We start from the raw sequence: 15592 nt of genomic DNA on the forward strand, positions 1-15592 counted from the left end.
AATACAGATAAACATAAGACATGGTCCCTACCCTCAATGACCTTATATTCTTGCTAAGGAGATAAATATGAAGGAATTTCAAGGATGAACTATATGATAATGACTGTAAGTGCAGTATGATTTTAGAGAGAAGAGGGATATGTGTGAAGGCTAGAAATAGTCAAGGAAGGCTTCATAGAAGAAGCAAGACTTCAACTGATCCCTAAGGGATGAAAAGAATTTAGATGGGGGGAGGGGGGTCAGGGAGGGTATTCCAGGCTAGATGAATAGCATGAGTGAGAGTGAGCAAGCAGGGAAGATTGAGGGAAGTAAGAAGGAGCAATTAAAAACCTTAAGACCACCCACCATCTGTGGATAAAACTGGGTCCTATTTACCTCTAGGCAAGTTCAATGATAATTGGGACTGGGGATGGGAAGGGGAAGGAGACAAGGTACCTAAGATAACCCTATCTGCCTTGGGCATAATCCAGAATTAGTTTTTAGACAGGTTTCCCATTTTCCCTCAAGAATGGTTATAAATGGGGCAGCTAGGTGGCTCAGTAGATAGAACACCAGCCCTGGAGTCAGGAGTACATGAGTTCAAATCCGACCTCAGACATTTAATAATTACCTAGCTGTGTGGCCTTGGGCAAGCCACTTAACCCCATTGCCTTGCAAAAACCTTAAAAAAAAAGAATGGTTATAAATGAATAAATGAAAAAATATAAATATTAAGCACCAGCTACAGTTCAAGCACTAAGCTGAAAGAGAAAGAAAAAGATACACGGAGAGAAATCCCTGCCCTCAAGGAACTTACATGCTCATGGAAGAAAACAATACATATAGAAGAGTGATGTTTTTAGGGAAGGGTGGTTTGGTCTAATGTCAGTATTTAATTCAACTCAGTCAACATTTGTTTAGCACTGGTTAGCTCCATAAGCTTTTGTGGATGTGATACTAACAGGTTCCAGATCTCAGCCAGTGCCAGCTGTGTTCTGGGGAAGACCAAACAGGCACTCTCCGACTTAGATATGCCAGTCCTCTCCACACCATCTCTCATCCTATCCCTGCTCTCACTTAAGGTCAGATTACCCCACTGCCATCCTATGAGCTTGGCAAAAGAGAGGTCTTTTTAATGACACCTAAATTCTCTTCCAAATTGAATTAAGGGATTGATTTATCCTTGTCCTTTCTCCCTAAATAGCCAAGTCAGCCCCAAGGGACAGTAGTCATGAGCAGGGACAGGTTATTCCTAATTCTACACATCCAGATCAAAATGGCCAATGTGTATTTTACATCCTTCAACCTCCATACTCATCCCTGGAGACCACAGAACTATCTGATCTTAGTCTTCTTTTCTTCCTCAGCCACAGCAAAACCTCATCTCCAGATGTCCAATTAATTATTTTACTTCCATGTAAATCCAGTGCAAGGCATTGTGGAAATAATAAAAAAGGGATGCTCCCTGCCCTCTGTGAGCTCCCAAACTAGAAGAGGAAAATGAATTTACATCTAAATAACTTGAATAAAAGCAAATCATGGAAGAGATTTATTATGATAATATAGATACTAGCATCAGCCCAAGAAGAAATAAGAAGTACAGACCAGGTAGATCAGGGGTCTTCCTTTGAGTCTAAAATACTAAGTGACCAAGGAAGTCAGGATATGATCAATGTTCTTAGATCCCTAAATTTTGCAGTCTGGAGGATGTAGAAATAGATGATGAGAGAAAGTAAATTTAAATGTATCTTGAGGGAAAGAAATAGAACCCATAAAAACCTACTTTTCAACAAAAAATCGTGCAGACGCTGTGCTAAGCAATGGAGATACAAAGAAAGACAAAAAAAGCCACCAACCCACTATCCCTTTCTACAAGAAGCTCAGGTTTATTGATTCAAACATTAAGCTTGTATTCATTTAAATTTCCCATTCCTTTTTTTTTTCTGTGAACTGCCGTCAAAAAGGACTTAACACTTATTTCTTTTAAACATTCACCTTTTTAGTCTCCTCTAGTGGTCTCTGGACCAGATCTGTTTCTCAGAACCTGTACCTGCTTTCCTACTCACTTTGAAAAGAGAGACCGAGAGGTTATCAAGTCCCCAGTCCTTAGGTTCTTGGCCCTAAAAGGGAGTGATGTGTAATCACAGAGAATTAGACAAGTTTGCCAGCTTCTGCCTTGGGTAACATCTCCTTTCCTAATCCTATGGACATCACTGCTCTCCTGGTTTTTCAGGTGGAAAGATAGAGGGGTGTTATATGTACTACCCTGCTCTCTTCATGCACGCCATTTATTGGTCTTTGGCAAAGAAAGAACTGTAGTGGTTCTCACACTGAACTATTCTTTGCTCTCCCATGGCATCTTTTATTTATCCTCTATCTTTCTCCTGAGGAAAAACATGGATCTGGGTCTTCTGGAGTCATTTAGAAATCCACTTCCCAGGATTTATATCTTACCCACCTTTGTTTGTAGTCCTCCCATCTCTTGAGGGCTTAGTTCTTCATCTAGAGAATGTAAATTCTTGAGGACAACAACTATTTTTTGGATTTGTGACTTTTTTTATTGATACAAGGAGCACAAAGTGAGGAAGTTCCCTCTAACAATTCAGAATAGCATCTGTTCTTCATTTTACAATCTTAGAAAAAATGTAGGGAATGGGGAACAGGATTTAAACTTAGGATGAGCTGGATTCAAATACTGCTTCTGATAGTTACTGATTCTGTGATTCTGGGAAAGTAATTTAATCTTTTAATGTTTTGCATATAAAAGGTGATTAATTAAAACTTAGGTCAGACCATGCCATACACAGCACACACACTTTCACACACACACACACACACACATACACAACCCCACCCTCCAATTCAATAAACTCCAGTGGACCCCCATTGTCTCTAGGAATAGCACAGCTCCCTTCTAGCTTTCTGGTCTCTCATATCTTATTACCCAATACATGATGATGAGGATGCTTGTTCTTCCTTCTCAAAGAAGACCATGATAGCCGGGAAGTGACCCCGTGAAATACATGTGATTTGGATTTAAGGAGTGAGGGCTAAGCAAGTCACCAGCCTCACTTTCTCCTCCAGAGCTATCTGGATCCAGTGGCCAGATGTAGATCAAGACAAATGGAGATGGCCCTAGATTTGAGGCAGTCAGGATTAAATGTCTTGCCCAAGGTCACATAGCTAGTAAATTTGAACTCCAGTCCTCCTGAATCTAGGGCCGGTGCTCTATCCACTCCACCACCTAATTGTCCCAAAACTTAAGTTTCCATCTGATGGTACCAGTCTTTGACTAGTTCATGAACAAGATGCTCCATCTTTCTCAGCTCTGGTCATTTGCTCTGGTTGTCTCCCATGCCAGGAATACTCCCATTCCTTTTTTACTGATTTTTTGACTTCCTTTAAAATCCCACCTTCTGTTGGAAACCTTTCTCAACTCTTCTTCATTTCCTTGTCTTCCTTCTGTTAATTATTCCCTATTCATCCTCCATCTAGATTATTTTGTATATTTTTGTTTGCCTATTGTCTCCCTCCATTAGAGTGTAAGCTCCTGGAGGGCAGGGACTATCTTTTGCCTCTTTTTGTAACCCTGGAGCTTAGAACAGTGGTTGGTACATAGTAGGTGTTTCATTAATGTTTAGTATTTGATTAAAATTATTATTGGAAGGGAATAAATTCATGAAAGTATGGGCAATTCCATCCCTGATTCTCTACTAAAATGCAAATAGCAATGAGAATAATGAAGATTATAATCGATTTCCAAAACAGTAAAATCTTAGGAGGAGAGAATGGGAGAGTCGACCTCTCCTTCCTTTTTTCTATCAAAATGAAGCTGAGCATTGCTGTGCTATGGATTCAATCTTGTCAAGATTTGCCTCTTATGGAAAATGTTTAATATTGAATCTCTAGCTTTGGTTTTTGGAGGAGAAATTTGGAAGGAAAGGGTCCTGCATTGGGACAGTAGTCCTCAATGAGAAACCATTGTTTATAATAGCACTTTGGATTCATAGTCCAGTGGGAATGGGAGTGAGGTGGGAGCAGAGTTTGTGCCCATCAATGTTTACAACCAAATTTTATTTAAACTTTGGAATTTTGGTTGTAGAATTCCAAACTGGCTGTCCCTCTTTAATACAGATAACAAAGAGTTACTGATATTTAGCCTCTTTTCCTAGAGCAGTCCTTGGCCTTTTTGTTTCTCTTATGATATTTATCAGAACATCCCTAGGATGCTGGGAGATGACAGTCATCATCCTCATTCCTGGCTTTCTCTCTTGATTGGCTTCAAACTAGCTTGAGCGGCTAGAAGGTGGACAATGAAGGAGTAGATAAATCAGGTTAAACTAGGCAGGGGAGTTCACTTAATTCTCCTCTGGTGTTCTGGTTTAGAATTGAAACTCAGGATACTGAGTCCTGAAATTATTGTGATTAGTGTATATTCATTTGGCACTTTAAAGTTTGTACAATCTTTCAGATTGATAGATAGATAGTAGAGATATATCTATTTGTCTATACATATAGATATGCATTTGTATATATATATATATATATATATAAAACTATATATATATATATATATATATATATATATATATATATATATATATATATAAAGTTATCTTATCATTACAACAACCCTGAGAAGTGTACTGGATGCTTTTATTGTCAGCTCCATCTTATATTTGAGGAAATTGAGATTAAGAGCAGTTAAATGATTTAGCCAGACATCTACTACATAACTTGAGACAGGATTAGAACTCAGATTGTCCTGATTCCAAGTCCAATACTTCACCTCCTCCCTTCTTTAAATGGGTGACATTGATTTAGCCTGTGGACTAAGCTTATGGTGAAGTCAAGGAGGTTGAGAACACCAGATCTTTTGGACTTATTGAACATTTTTCCCTGTTCATTCAGATCATGGGATCATAGAATTAAGATGAGGAAAGAGATTTGAGAGACCATTAAATCCAACTTCCTTAATTTATGTTAGGAACTGAGATCGATGATTTGCCCATGGAACCAGGGGTAGTAAAGGAATGTAACTGAACCTTGGTCTTTCAAGGTTCTCTTTCCCCCTGGACCATTGCCTGTCTTATCTGTTTCCTCAGAGGATGGAGTAATTTCTTTATTTTACACACAAGAACATTGGACAGAGCATGGTGGGCATATCTTGTTATTATTCAGTGTTTCAGGCACGTCTGACTCTTCATTACCCCATTTGGAGTTTTTTAGGGCAGAGATACTGGAATGGTTTGCTGTTACCTTTTCCAGTTCATTTTACAGATGAGGAAACTGAGGAAAACATAGCTAAATTACTTGTCCAGGGTCACACAGCTTGTGTCTGAATCCTCCTGACTCCATGTCTGATATTCTATCCACTGTGCCACTTAGATGCACATCACACATAACAAAATCCATTATTAGTGCCTATTATATGCGAGGCACTGTCCACAGGTAATGAAAATACAAAGTTGAAACTAAGACACTCCCCACTAAGAAGGAATTTACATTTAATCAGAAGTTGATGGCAAAACTAAAAATAGAATGGAGTTCTTCTAACTCTCAGGTAAGAATTTGGTTCTAGATTAGGATGATAAACTGTGTCAAGGCTAACCAAGAAAGGGAAGGGGGGGGTCTCTTAAGAACATCTCCTGGGATCTCCAAGGTGGAATGTGATGCAACCAGAAGCCCTGGGCCAGATCTTAGTTCTTTCACATCCTACATGTGTGACCTTGGACAAGTCATTCCCCCTCATGGGTCTCAACTTTCTCATTTATAAAATGATGGGAGAAGGAGGTAGAGGTAAGATTTGATGGTCTACAAAGTTCTTTCCAGCTCTAAAGCCTTTAGTTTATTTCCTGGGGGCAGCGAGAGGAATTACATGAAGAAGAGCATGCGTGTTGGTAGAAAGCTGAGTACTGTTCAGGAAAGGTGGAGAATATACTGGCTGTGTAATTATAGTGCTTCTTGCCTTAAATATAATATTAAAACTGCACCTTTAATTAGTGCACTTAGAAAAGGTCACTAGCAATTACCTGGGAAACAAAGTGGGAACAAGCAAGTAATCGGTTCCGTGGAAGCCGAGAAAGACCATTCTGAGCAGCATATGATTGAGGAGAAAATGGATAAAAGTCCAGGAAATTACAGGGTTGATGACAGCTGAGGCTGTACCACTCTGTCCTTATTCCTCATCCCTCCTTGTTAGGGCTCTAGACACCAGGTCTTGGAGAGTCATAGTTAGGGCCATCCCTAGCCATGTGTGCCTCTCTGTGCCCAATCTGTGATTGATTCTTCACAGTACCAAGCCACCCCCAAGTGAGAGTGTCCCCTCTACTCTTTACTTATCAGGGATCAGTCACTGGAATCAACTGGACACTGAGATTGGGGAACATGATGTGACTGGTTACTCTTAGGTAAACCACTGATTCATTGGGAGACTTTGGATGAAGCAATTTTCATAATAGCAGCATCATATGCTGTACTAAATTTAAAATCAGAAGACCTAGTTTGAAATTCCAGGTCTTCCAATCGCTTACTTACCTTCACCTCATTATGTTGGGCCTCAGTTTCCTCATCTATAAAAGGTAGGGTTAGGTGTTATCACCTGTACTTTATATCTGTGAATTTATTCTCCTCAACAAATGAGAGATTTAAAACTGGGAGACCTTAGAAAATATCTAAGTCAACCTCTCACTTTACAGATGAGGAAACTGAGGTACAGAAAATCTAAATGAATTTGCCAGGTTGACACAGCCAGTAAGTTTCTGAGGTAGTATTTTAACCCCTGGTCTTCTGGACTACAAATTATATCCTTTACAAAATATTGCTTCTTTTATGACAGGGTTTCCTGAATGACCAGTGACAAAGAATTGTGAAAGAAACTTTTACTCTTCTTCTATTCCAGTTCTCTGATTTCAAAAGTCAAGGTCAGAGAGGTTAAAGGACTTACTCATAGCACACAGGGAGTAAGTGGCAAAGATGAGATTCAGACCCTCCTCTTCTGACTCAAAATCCAACAATCTTTCTGTTCACTGGGACCCTAATAACCTGCTTCTGAATCACCTTCACTTATTCCCCTTTGACCTTTTGGAACTTCCTTTAGTAGAATCTATGTCTGACTATTTATCATGTCAACAACCAAAATGTGATTCTCCATTGGGTTAAAAGTAGTATTTTTACTTTATCTTGTTTTTAATTGTTATTACTCTGTTTTCTATTTAGCTCACCCACAATTTTCGATTGGTATAATTCTCCCCAAGATAAACCCATCAACCTGGTCTAATATCCATATCCACAGTTTTCCATTTCTGCAAAGAAGGAAGAAAATATATTTTCATATGTCTAATTTGAGGATCAAGCTTGGTCATTATTATTTCACAGTATTCCATTTTTTATTATTTTATCTTACTGGTTTTATAAGGCAGCTGGGTAGCACAGTAGATAGTTCTCTGGATCTGAAAGACCTGAATTCAAATCTGACCTCAGCCATAATGTATACTACTTTATATAGTTTATGTATATGTATACACATAGGGTGTTCTAGGCAAGTCTCTTAATATCTGTCTACATCAGTTTTCTCATCTGCAAAATGGGTATAATAGTACTACCTATCTCACAGGATTGTTGCAAAGGGAAAAAAAATTTAAAAATTTTAAAGTACCTTGCAAACTTTTCAGGATGCAAATGCCAGATATTGCTTTATTGTAATTTCCGCTTATGAAGCTAGATTTATTACATATAATGTTTTCCTGGTTCTCCTTATTTTGTTTTGTATCAGTTAATATATGTCTTCCCAGGTTTCTCTGTAGTCATCAAAGTCACTGTTCTTTAGCAGACAGTAATATTCATATATATATACACACACACACACACATATATATATGTATGTATGTTCTCCAACAAATGAGATAATAATTACAAAGTATTTAACACAGTACGTGCCACATATTAAACACTGTTATTATTATTATTATTATTCTGTTTCTTATTCTTTGCTTGCATAAAGAGTGTTACTAGAAATATTTTGGTGTCTATTGAACTGGCTTTTATCATTGATCTCTTTTATGCATCTGTTCTCTCTCTAGTGTAAATTCCTTTGAGAATATGTATTATTCCATTATTTGTATCTGTGTCTCCCTATTTTAGTGTTCGACACACTGCTGGTACCCAATAACTTCTTATCTATGGGGTTACAGTCTATCAGTGAACTTCCTAGATTAAAGGATATGAATATTGTGTCTCATGAACTCCATAATACCAAATTGACCTTTTATTAGTGGAAATAGAAAAAAAATCACTAGGTCTTTTCCATCAAAAGAATTCCAATATCCATTTTCACCCTTACCTTCACATCCTCCTATAAACTGAATAAGAGAATATTGAGGACAAAACAGGTCAGAAGATGGTGTGATGGAGGAATGGTTTATCCTAAGGTCATCTGTAATGCAGACAGTCTAATCCAGCTGATGATGTTTGTCCTTGGTTCTCAGAGAAGACCATGACACAAGGAGGTGATGTCATGACAAGGACATGGATTGGATTTGAGTAAGGGGAGCTGTGCGAGGTTACCAGCGTTACTTTCTCCTCCAGAACCATCTGGGTCCAGTGGCCAGATATGGATCAGGACAACTGGAGATGGTCCTGGATGCTTAAAAACTAGAACTTCTAACTCTAATAGGGTGCAATAGCTATTGGGCTAACCTGCACATCTAGAGGAATATCATTTTAGTGAGAATAGGGAACTTGTTGTTTTTAGAGGTTCTAGAAAGCACCCAGAATGTGGTCAACTATTAATCACATCTTAAAGCCACTTTGATGCCTCAGAGTGTCTTTTCTCTAAAGACTGTAACAAGTTTGAGTGGAAAAGGAGAGAAGGTTTAAAAATTTCCCCAAGAAGAAAAAGAGAGTGTTGAGCCTGGGGTGTACTACCATGGAGGGCAGAAAGCAGCTTTCGAAACTCTTCCCAGCATGCCCATGGGCTTGTGGAATCAATGGTGAGCTTGCAATTAGAAAACATCTAGTTCAAACCTAGCCTGAGGACAATTGGGTTGTCACCTTAAACAAGTCACCAAAACGCCTCTTGCACCTCCACCTTCTCCTTTATTCTCAAATCGATCTTCCATACAAGGCTATTTGACTTTACTAACCCCATGTTCAATAAATTCCAGGGACTCCCTATCACTGCCAGGAAAAAAATATGAAATCCTCTGACTTTTCAAACCATCCATCCATACCCTGGCCCCTTTCTGCTGCCTCAGTCTTCTTTTGTCTTATACTGCCCTCTTCCCAAAACCAAAAACCAGATGCCCTAGCTACTGACTCTGAATTTTCACTTCTAGACCCTTATGATCTCTCTCTCTCTCTCTGTCTCTCTCTCTCTCTCTCTCTCTCTCTCTCTCTCTCTGTCTCTCTGTCTCCTCTTCCTGTCTGTCTCTTTGTGTCTCTTTCTCCTCCCTTTCTACCTTTTCCTCTCTTCCTATATCCCTCCCCACTCTGTTTCTCTTTATCTATCTGTCTCTGTCTTTCTGTTTGTCTGTCTCTGACTCAGTCTCTGTCTCCTTCCACCTCTCTCCCTGTCTCTGTCTGTCTTTCTGTCTGTCTCTCCCTTCTCTCTTTCTCTCTCTGTTTCTCTGTGGGTCTCTGTCTCTCTGTCTCTCTTTCACTGTCTCTCTCATTCTCTGTCTCTCTTTCTGTCTCTGTATGTGTGTCTGTCTTTCTGTCTCTGTCTCTCTTTCTCTGTCTCTCTCACCTCCCATTCTACTATTTCCTTCTTCCTTCATATCTCTTTCCTTCACTCTCTGTCTCTCTCTCTCTGTCTCTCTCTCTCTCTCTCTCTCTCTCTCTCTCTCTCTCTGTCTCTCTGTCTCTCTGTCTCTCTCTCTCTCTGTCTCTCTGTCTCTCTGTCTCTCTCTCTCTCTCTCTCTCTGTCTCTCTCTCTCTCTCTCTCTCTCTCTCTCTCTCTCTCTCTCTCTCTACCTCCCTCTCTTCTTTTTCTCTTTTTTCTCCCTCTTAAAGCACCATATAATTGTAAATTATTGTTCTGCACAGCTCCCTCTTCACCTAATTCCTATCTTCTTCCCTTTCTGTTTCTCCAGGCACCTCGGTGACTCAGCTGCTGGCCCGAGACATGGATAATGACCCCCTGGTTTTTGGGGTGTCCGGAGAGGAGGCCTCTCGATTCTTTGCAGTTGAGAGTGACACAGGAGTCGTGTGGCTGAGACAACCCTTGGATAGAGAGGTATGGCTGTCTTATTACCTAACACTCTTCATCTCATTTGAGGAATGGCCAATTTCAGCTCTCTTTAGTAGCTGAATTTGACTCTCCTTACCTGGTTTTTTCTACTAATGACTCCATTTTCCCTAGTAAATAATACCATCTTACTGGCCAGGTCAGATCTCTCTCAAAGGGTTAGTAGTTCTCATTTTTCCTGGAAAATCCCAAAGAAGCTATTGACTCTGGGTTTAGCCTTGAAAAGCTATTTAGAAATGTGAGAGGAGCAAGAATTTTCTCCTGTTCTTCCTGTCTGCCATCAAAGCAACCCCCTAATTCATGTTTCTCAGAAAAGTAGGGAGGAATGATAGAATAATTCTTAGTCTGATTCCTAGGAGGATGAAAAGTCTCTGAGAGCTAAACTGTATGTCTCCCTTCACTTTAACTAAACCCGTCTCAGGCCAGTCTCGGAAAACCCAGTATCCAAGGGGGCCTCATGGCTATTATTCCATTGTCTGGGGAGCATTTTCTGTTCTCTTTATTGTTTCTAGATCTCAATTCTCTGCATTTAAAGAAATGTTCATTTCTGAAAAGCTTCTGAAAACCCTAATGGTCTAGTCTTCTAGGGCCATGTTGGCATCTTTCTACCTCAAACCCACGCCCTCTTGTCAGCTTTAATAACAGATAAAACCCTACAATATTTAACTCTTCATTACTCTACTCTCTTCCAGACTAAGTCGGAATTCACCGTGGAGTTCTCTGTCAGTGATCACCAAGGGGTAAGTATCTCAAGGACCATCTTACCCATGAAGAATGGTACAGAAACTTGAAGGGTTGAGGTCCCCAATACTTTGGCAATTGAGGGTGCTACCTTCCTCTCTTTTTGCATAGACCTCATCTATGCAAAAAAGATGCAGAACATATATTCCCCTGTTTACATTTACATATATGTAAATATATTTGCATACATTTTTCATTTACATATAGTGAAATGCTTTGCAAATCTTAACAATAATCAATAACATTTACTAAGCACCTATACTGTGTATCTTGTTTCTAGAAGTACAAGCTGATTGTGGGTATTTTGACTCTTTTTCTTTCTAGGTGATCACAAGGAAAGTGAACATCCAGGTTGGGGATGTGAATGATAATGCCCCCACATTTCACAACCAACCCTACAGTGTCCGCATCCCTGAGGTAGGAGCCCAGTATGAGTGTGAGAGTGGTGGAGGGTGGGAGGGGGTCAGAAAAGTCTCCACTTTCATCTACACTGAAAGGGCAGTGAATAAATGGACTGTACAGGGTAGGGAGGAAGATGATGCTGGTGTTGATTATGGGAGAAAAAGACTGTTCTAGACTCATATATTTGGTCAAGATTGAGGGGAAGGGGGTTAATAAATAGATCTGATAAAAGAAGGGCTAGGTGCTTTTACTCTCTTATTTTGTTCTTGAAGCATTGTGATTTGCTTGGTGTGGTTTGGTAAAGGGTCAGCCCCAGACCAGGGAGATACTGATTCTGTTCTCCCTAGCCATGGCTGACTGATGAGAAGTGAAGGCATCATCATTAGTGGACATCATTCTTCTTAACCATTCTTTATTTCTTCTCCCCAAGGACTCAGCGGGCTAGTCTTTGTTGGACTTTTGACCCATTAGGGCAGACTTTGAGCGGCTGAGTTTGCAGAACTGTGTATGTGAAATCAAGTAACCTCTGATGACTTGAGAAGTACAAGTTATTATATTACAAAGGCCTCATTAATAAACTGACCCAGTGAGACTTCAATCTATCATCTACCCTCTCCTTGGTATCCAGGGACAACTTTACATATTTAGAAAAAATGTATTTCAAAGATAGTCCTTGGGATGAATGGAGAATGTGGTACTATTGCCTCCAATATTAGCTTTTAGAATTAAAAGAGAATTGGTCTGAATGGTGGTTTGAGTGGAAGACTCAGAACTCAAAAGACCCAAGTTCAAATCCCATCTGATGTTTGGTATCAGTTTTATCCCAAGGGTGCTGAGAGAATCTACTACACATTTTTAATGCTCTCATCTGAACCTTTGCTGCTGCACACCAAGAGCTTCCCTGATTGGCTATCAACCTCTCCTTAGTGCCTTCTTTTGCTATCTTTATTTCTCTATTCTTTCCAGGCTTTGTTGTTGTTGAGTTGTTTTCAGTCATATCCAACAGACCTTGATGGCATTTGCTATTTTCTTAGCAAAGATACTAGAATAGTTTGCCATTTACTTCTCCAGCTCATTTTTACAATTGAGGAAAAAACTGAGGCAAAAGGGATTAAGTGACTTGCCCAGAGTCACACAGCTAGTAAGTGTCTGAGGCTAGATTTGAACTCAGGTCCTCTAGGACCAGTGCTCTATCCACTGTACCACCTATTCCAACCCTCTCTTTCCCCCTCAAATCCTCTTTCTACTTTCACTCTTTTTGAAGATCTCAACTCACACTCATCTAATCGGGGCGGGGGGATGGGACCATCGAATTGCTTCTTCCCAACACTGGATACTACATCTATATCATTTTCTCTTCCCTCAACTCTCTTTAGCTCTCGTGTCAGGTGAAGAAAAGATACCAGCTAATCTACTTGTGCCTTTGATGTTATCCCTTCCCATCATCTCCCTGAACTTTTCCTTTCAATTATTCATCTTCTCGTTAATTTTCAATTTCTCCTTTCTTATTGACTCCTTTCCTACTGCTGAGAATCTCCCCATCCTTAAAACTCCAGCAAACTTGATTCTACCAATCCTTCTTCTTGTCTCCCCTTTAAAGTCAAAAATTATCTTTACTTACTGTCCCCACTTTCTTTTTTCTCACTTCCTTTCCAGTTTCTTAAAATCTGGTTTCTGACATCATTTGTCAACTGCATTTGCCCTCTCCAGAAGTAAAAAAATGATCCTGTCATTCCCAAATCCTTTGGCCTTTTCTCACTAGGGATCCTTCTTTAGCTCTCCAAAACTTGACATGACTAACCACTCCATCCTCCTACATACTCTCTTTTCTGGATTTTCAGGCACTGTTCTCTTTCAATTCTACTTCTACCTTTATAGCTGCTCCTTCCTAGTCTCTTTTGTACATCATCATACACATTTCCTGCTATGGAGGTATACCCCAGGATTTTGTCCTGGAGCTTCTTTTCTTCTTTCTCTATATCATATACTATTGTGGGTTCAACTAAAAATTTTATACAGCTCCCAGACCCATCCCTTATATTTATCCTATGTCATCAATTGCCTTTTGGAGATCTCCAACTGGCCCAAAGGCATCCCAACTTCAACTTACCTAAAAAACAACTCATTATCCTTTCCCCTCCCCACAGTCCTTTTCTTCTCTTTTCTTTACTTACAATTGAGCATATCACAATTATTTCAGTTACCCAAATTTGGATCTTTAGAGCTATCTATAACATTATCTTCTCCTTTACTCATCTTATTCCAAAGTCTTGTCAATTCTACTCCTACAGTATATCTCCTGTTCTCCCCCTCCTTCCCATTCACTTAAGCACTACCCTAGCTCATGCCCCCTTTCTGTTTTAATAGCTTCCTAAATTATCTTCCTGCCCTTAAGTCTAGCTTCTCTCCAGTTCATCTGACACACAACTACCCATCAATCTGGGTAACTATAGATCTGGTCATGTTACTCCCTTGCTCAAAAAGTTCCATTGGCTCTCTCTTGCCCCAAGGATAAAATACCAATATATTCTTTTGGTATCGAAAATCTGACAGTCTTGCTAATTGAGAATCATTCCCCTTCATGCACTCCATGAACTCATCCCAGGTAAACTTACTTAGTTACTGATCCTTGTATGTGACCAAATATACTTGTCTTTGTATCACTGCCTGGGCTGTTCTCCCTGCCTTTTTTTCTCATCCCCACCTCATCAAATCTCATTTCCTTCAAAGCTCAGTTCAGTTGCCACTTCCTGTCCTCACCCGAGTTATTAGTACTCTCCTATCAGAAAGTATCTTTCATTTATGTTAAATGTATCTTGAATTTGATTTTCTGTGTATACAGGAGATGGGACCCTCAGAAAAGGAGAATTTGGTCCTTGCTAGATATATGACCCTTGAAAAATCATTTTACTCCTCTATGTCTTAATTTCCTCATCTGTAAAATGAAAGTATTGAACATACTGGCTTCTAAGGGTCTCTTCTAGCTAGAATCCTATGATTCTTTGTTGTTTCTCTGAATAGTCTCAATTCCCTGAAGATAGGAATTTTTTCATCTTTTTGTCTTTCAGTCTATGGCATCCTGCACTATCCCTGATACTTTGGAGGTGGTTGATAAATGCTTAATTAATCAATAATTGAATGAAAATAATTGTTACATACTTTTTCAGGGGGATTGGTGTTGACTCTGGAATTTCCAAAGATTTGACCACCAATATGTTACTTTATAGTCTTAAAGAAGGTGGAGATGTGGAAGTGGCCCCAGATGCCAGCTCACGCTTTGAAGTCCCATTCAGTCTAGCTCTCCAACCTTCTACCCAGGTCATCTTGATGTCCTTCTACTTCAGTGCCGTATACCCTATCTTGTTCCTTCCTTTCCCTTTTCCTTCCCCTTCCCCTTTCTTCCCACCTCTTGCTCTAAGAACAGTAATTCAATTAAGAGTAGTAGGTCTTCCGGAAAGGACATGTCAATTGACATTCACTCACTATCCTAATGACTCCTCAGACCAAAACTTCCTGCTACAACCATCCCTGCCTTTGATATCTTCTCATATTAAACTGTAAACTCCTTGAGGGTAGGAACTGTCTCTGTTTTTACATTGACATTATGTCAGAATTAAGTGTAGTGAGGTTTTAAAGAAACACCTTGTCCATCAAATTCTTCATTCACATGCATCAGAAAAGTATGTTCTGCAGTTTAGGGAAGGATTTGTTTTAATCGGAGGAATTAAGGGAAATAACTCAGACCCTGAAAGAGGAGGATCAGGGGAAAGGAAGAAGAAATTTCAGATATCATGAATGGTATGAGCAATAGCACCAAGAGGGAATCATAAGATCAAGGAATCACAAAGACTTTGGCTGAAGTACAGCTCTTAAAAGGAAATGCCACGGATGAAATAAGGCAGGAAAGGTAGTTTGGTGATGTATTGTGGAGGGTCTAGAATTTTGAGCTAAATAATTCAGTTTCTTTGTTAGGTAATAGTGAGACTCAGAAGGTTTTGGAGCCAAGTGGTGAGGTAGTCAGCAATATGGGGCAATTTACTCAAATGCACCATACATTGATATGGGAGTTCCCACCAACAATAAAGATTCCAATCCATCTCTTCTAGCTGAGTCTTTGTGACACTTGTCTATGTCTTTTTAAGTCTTTGTCAGAGGGGGAAAGCTCCAATGTGTCAGGGGCCAGCTTCACTTTCCCTTTCCATCACCTCATGAAGATGCTAATGA

At 39.6% G+C, this 15592-nt stretch overlaps 1 protein-coding gene across 1 annotated transcript in view; it reads left to right on the forward strand.

Annotated features, from left to right (window-relative positions):
• The first annotated feature begins 10080 nt into the window (after window positions 1-10080).
• CDH23 (cadherin related 23) overlaps window positions 10081-15592 on the forward strand; it is a 460126-nt gene continuing 454614 nt past the window's right edge. Inside the window, exons 1-3 of the mRNA XM_074232774.1 lie at window positions 10081-10213; window positions 10918-10965; window positions 11291-11383. Of these exons, the coding sequence (XP_074088875.1) occupies window positions 10103-10213; window positions 10918-10965; window positions 11291-11383 (252 nt within the window). The 5' untranslated portion in view covers window positions 10081-10102. The remainder of the gene's footprint in view (window positions 10214-10917; window positions 10966-11290; window positions 11384-15592) is intronic.

Source organism: Macrotis lagotis, chromosome 4 (genome assembly GCF_037893015.1).
Source record: "Macrotis lagotis isolate mMagLag1 chromosome 4, bilby.v1.9.chrom.fasta, whole genome shotgun sequence".
NCBI lineage: Eukaryota > Metazoa > Chordata > Mammalia > Peramelemorphia > Peramelidae > Macrotis > Macrotis lagotis.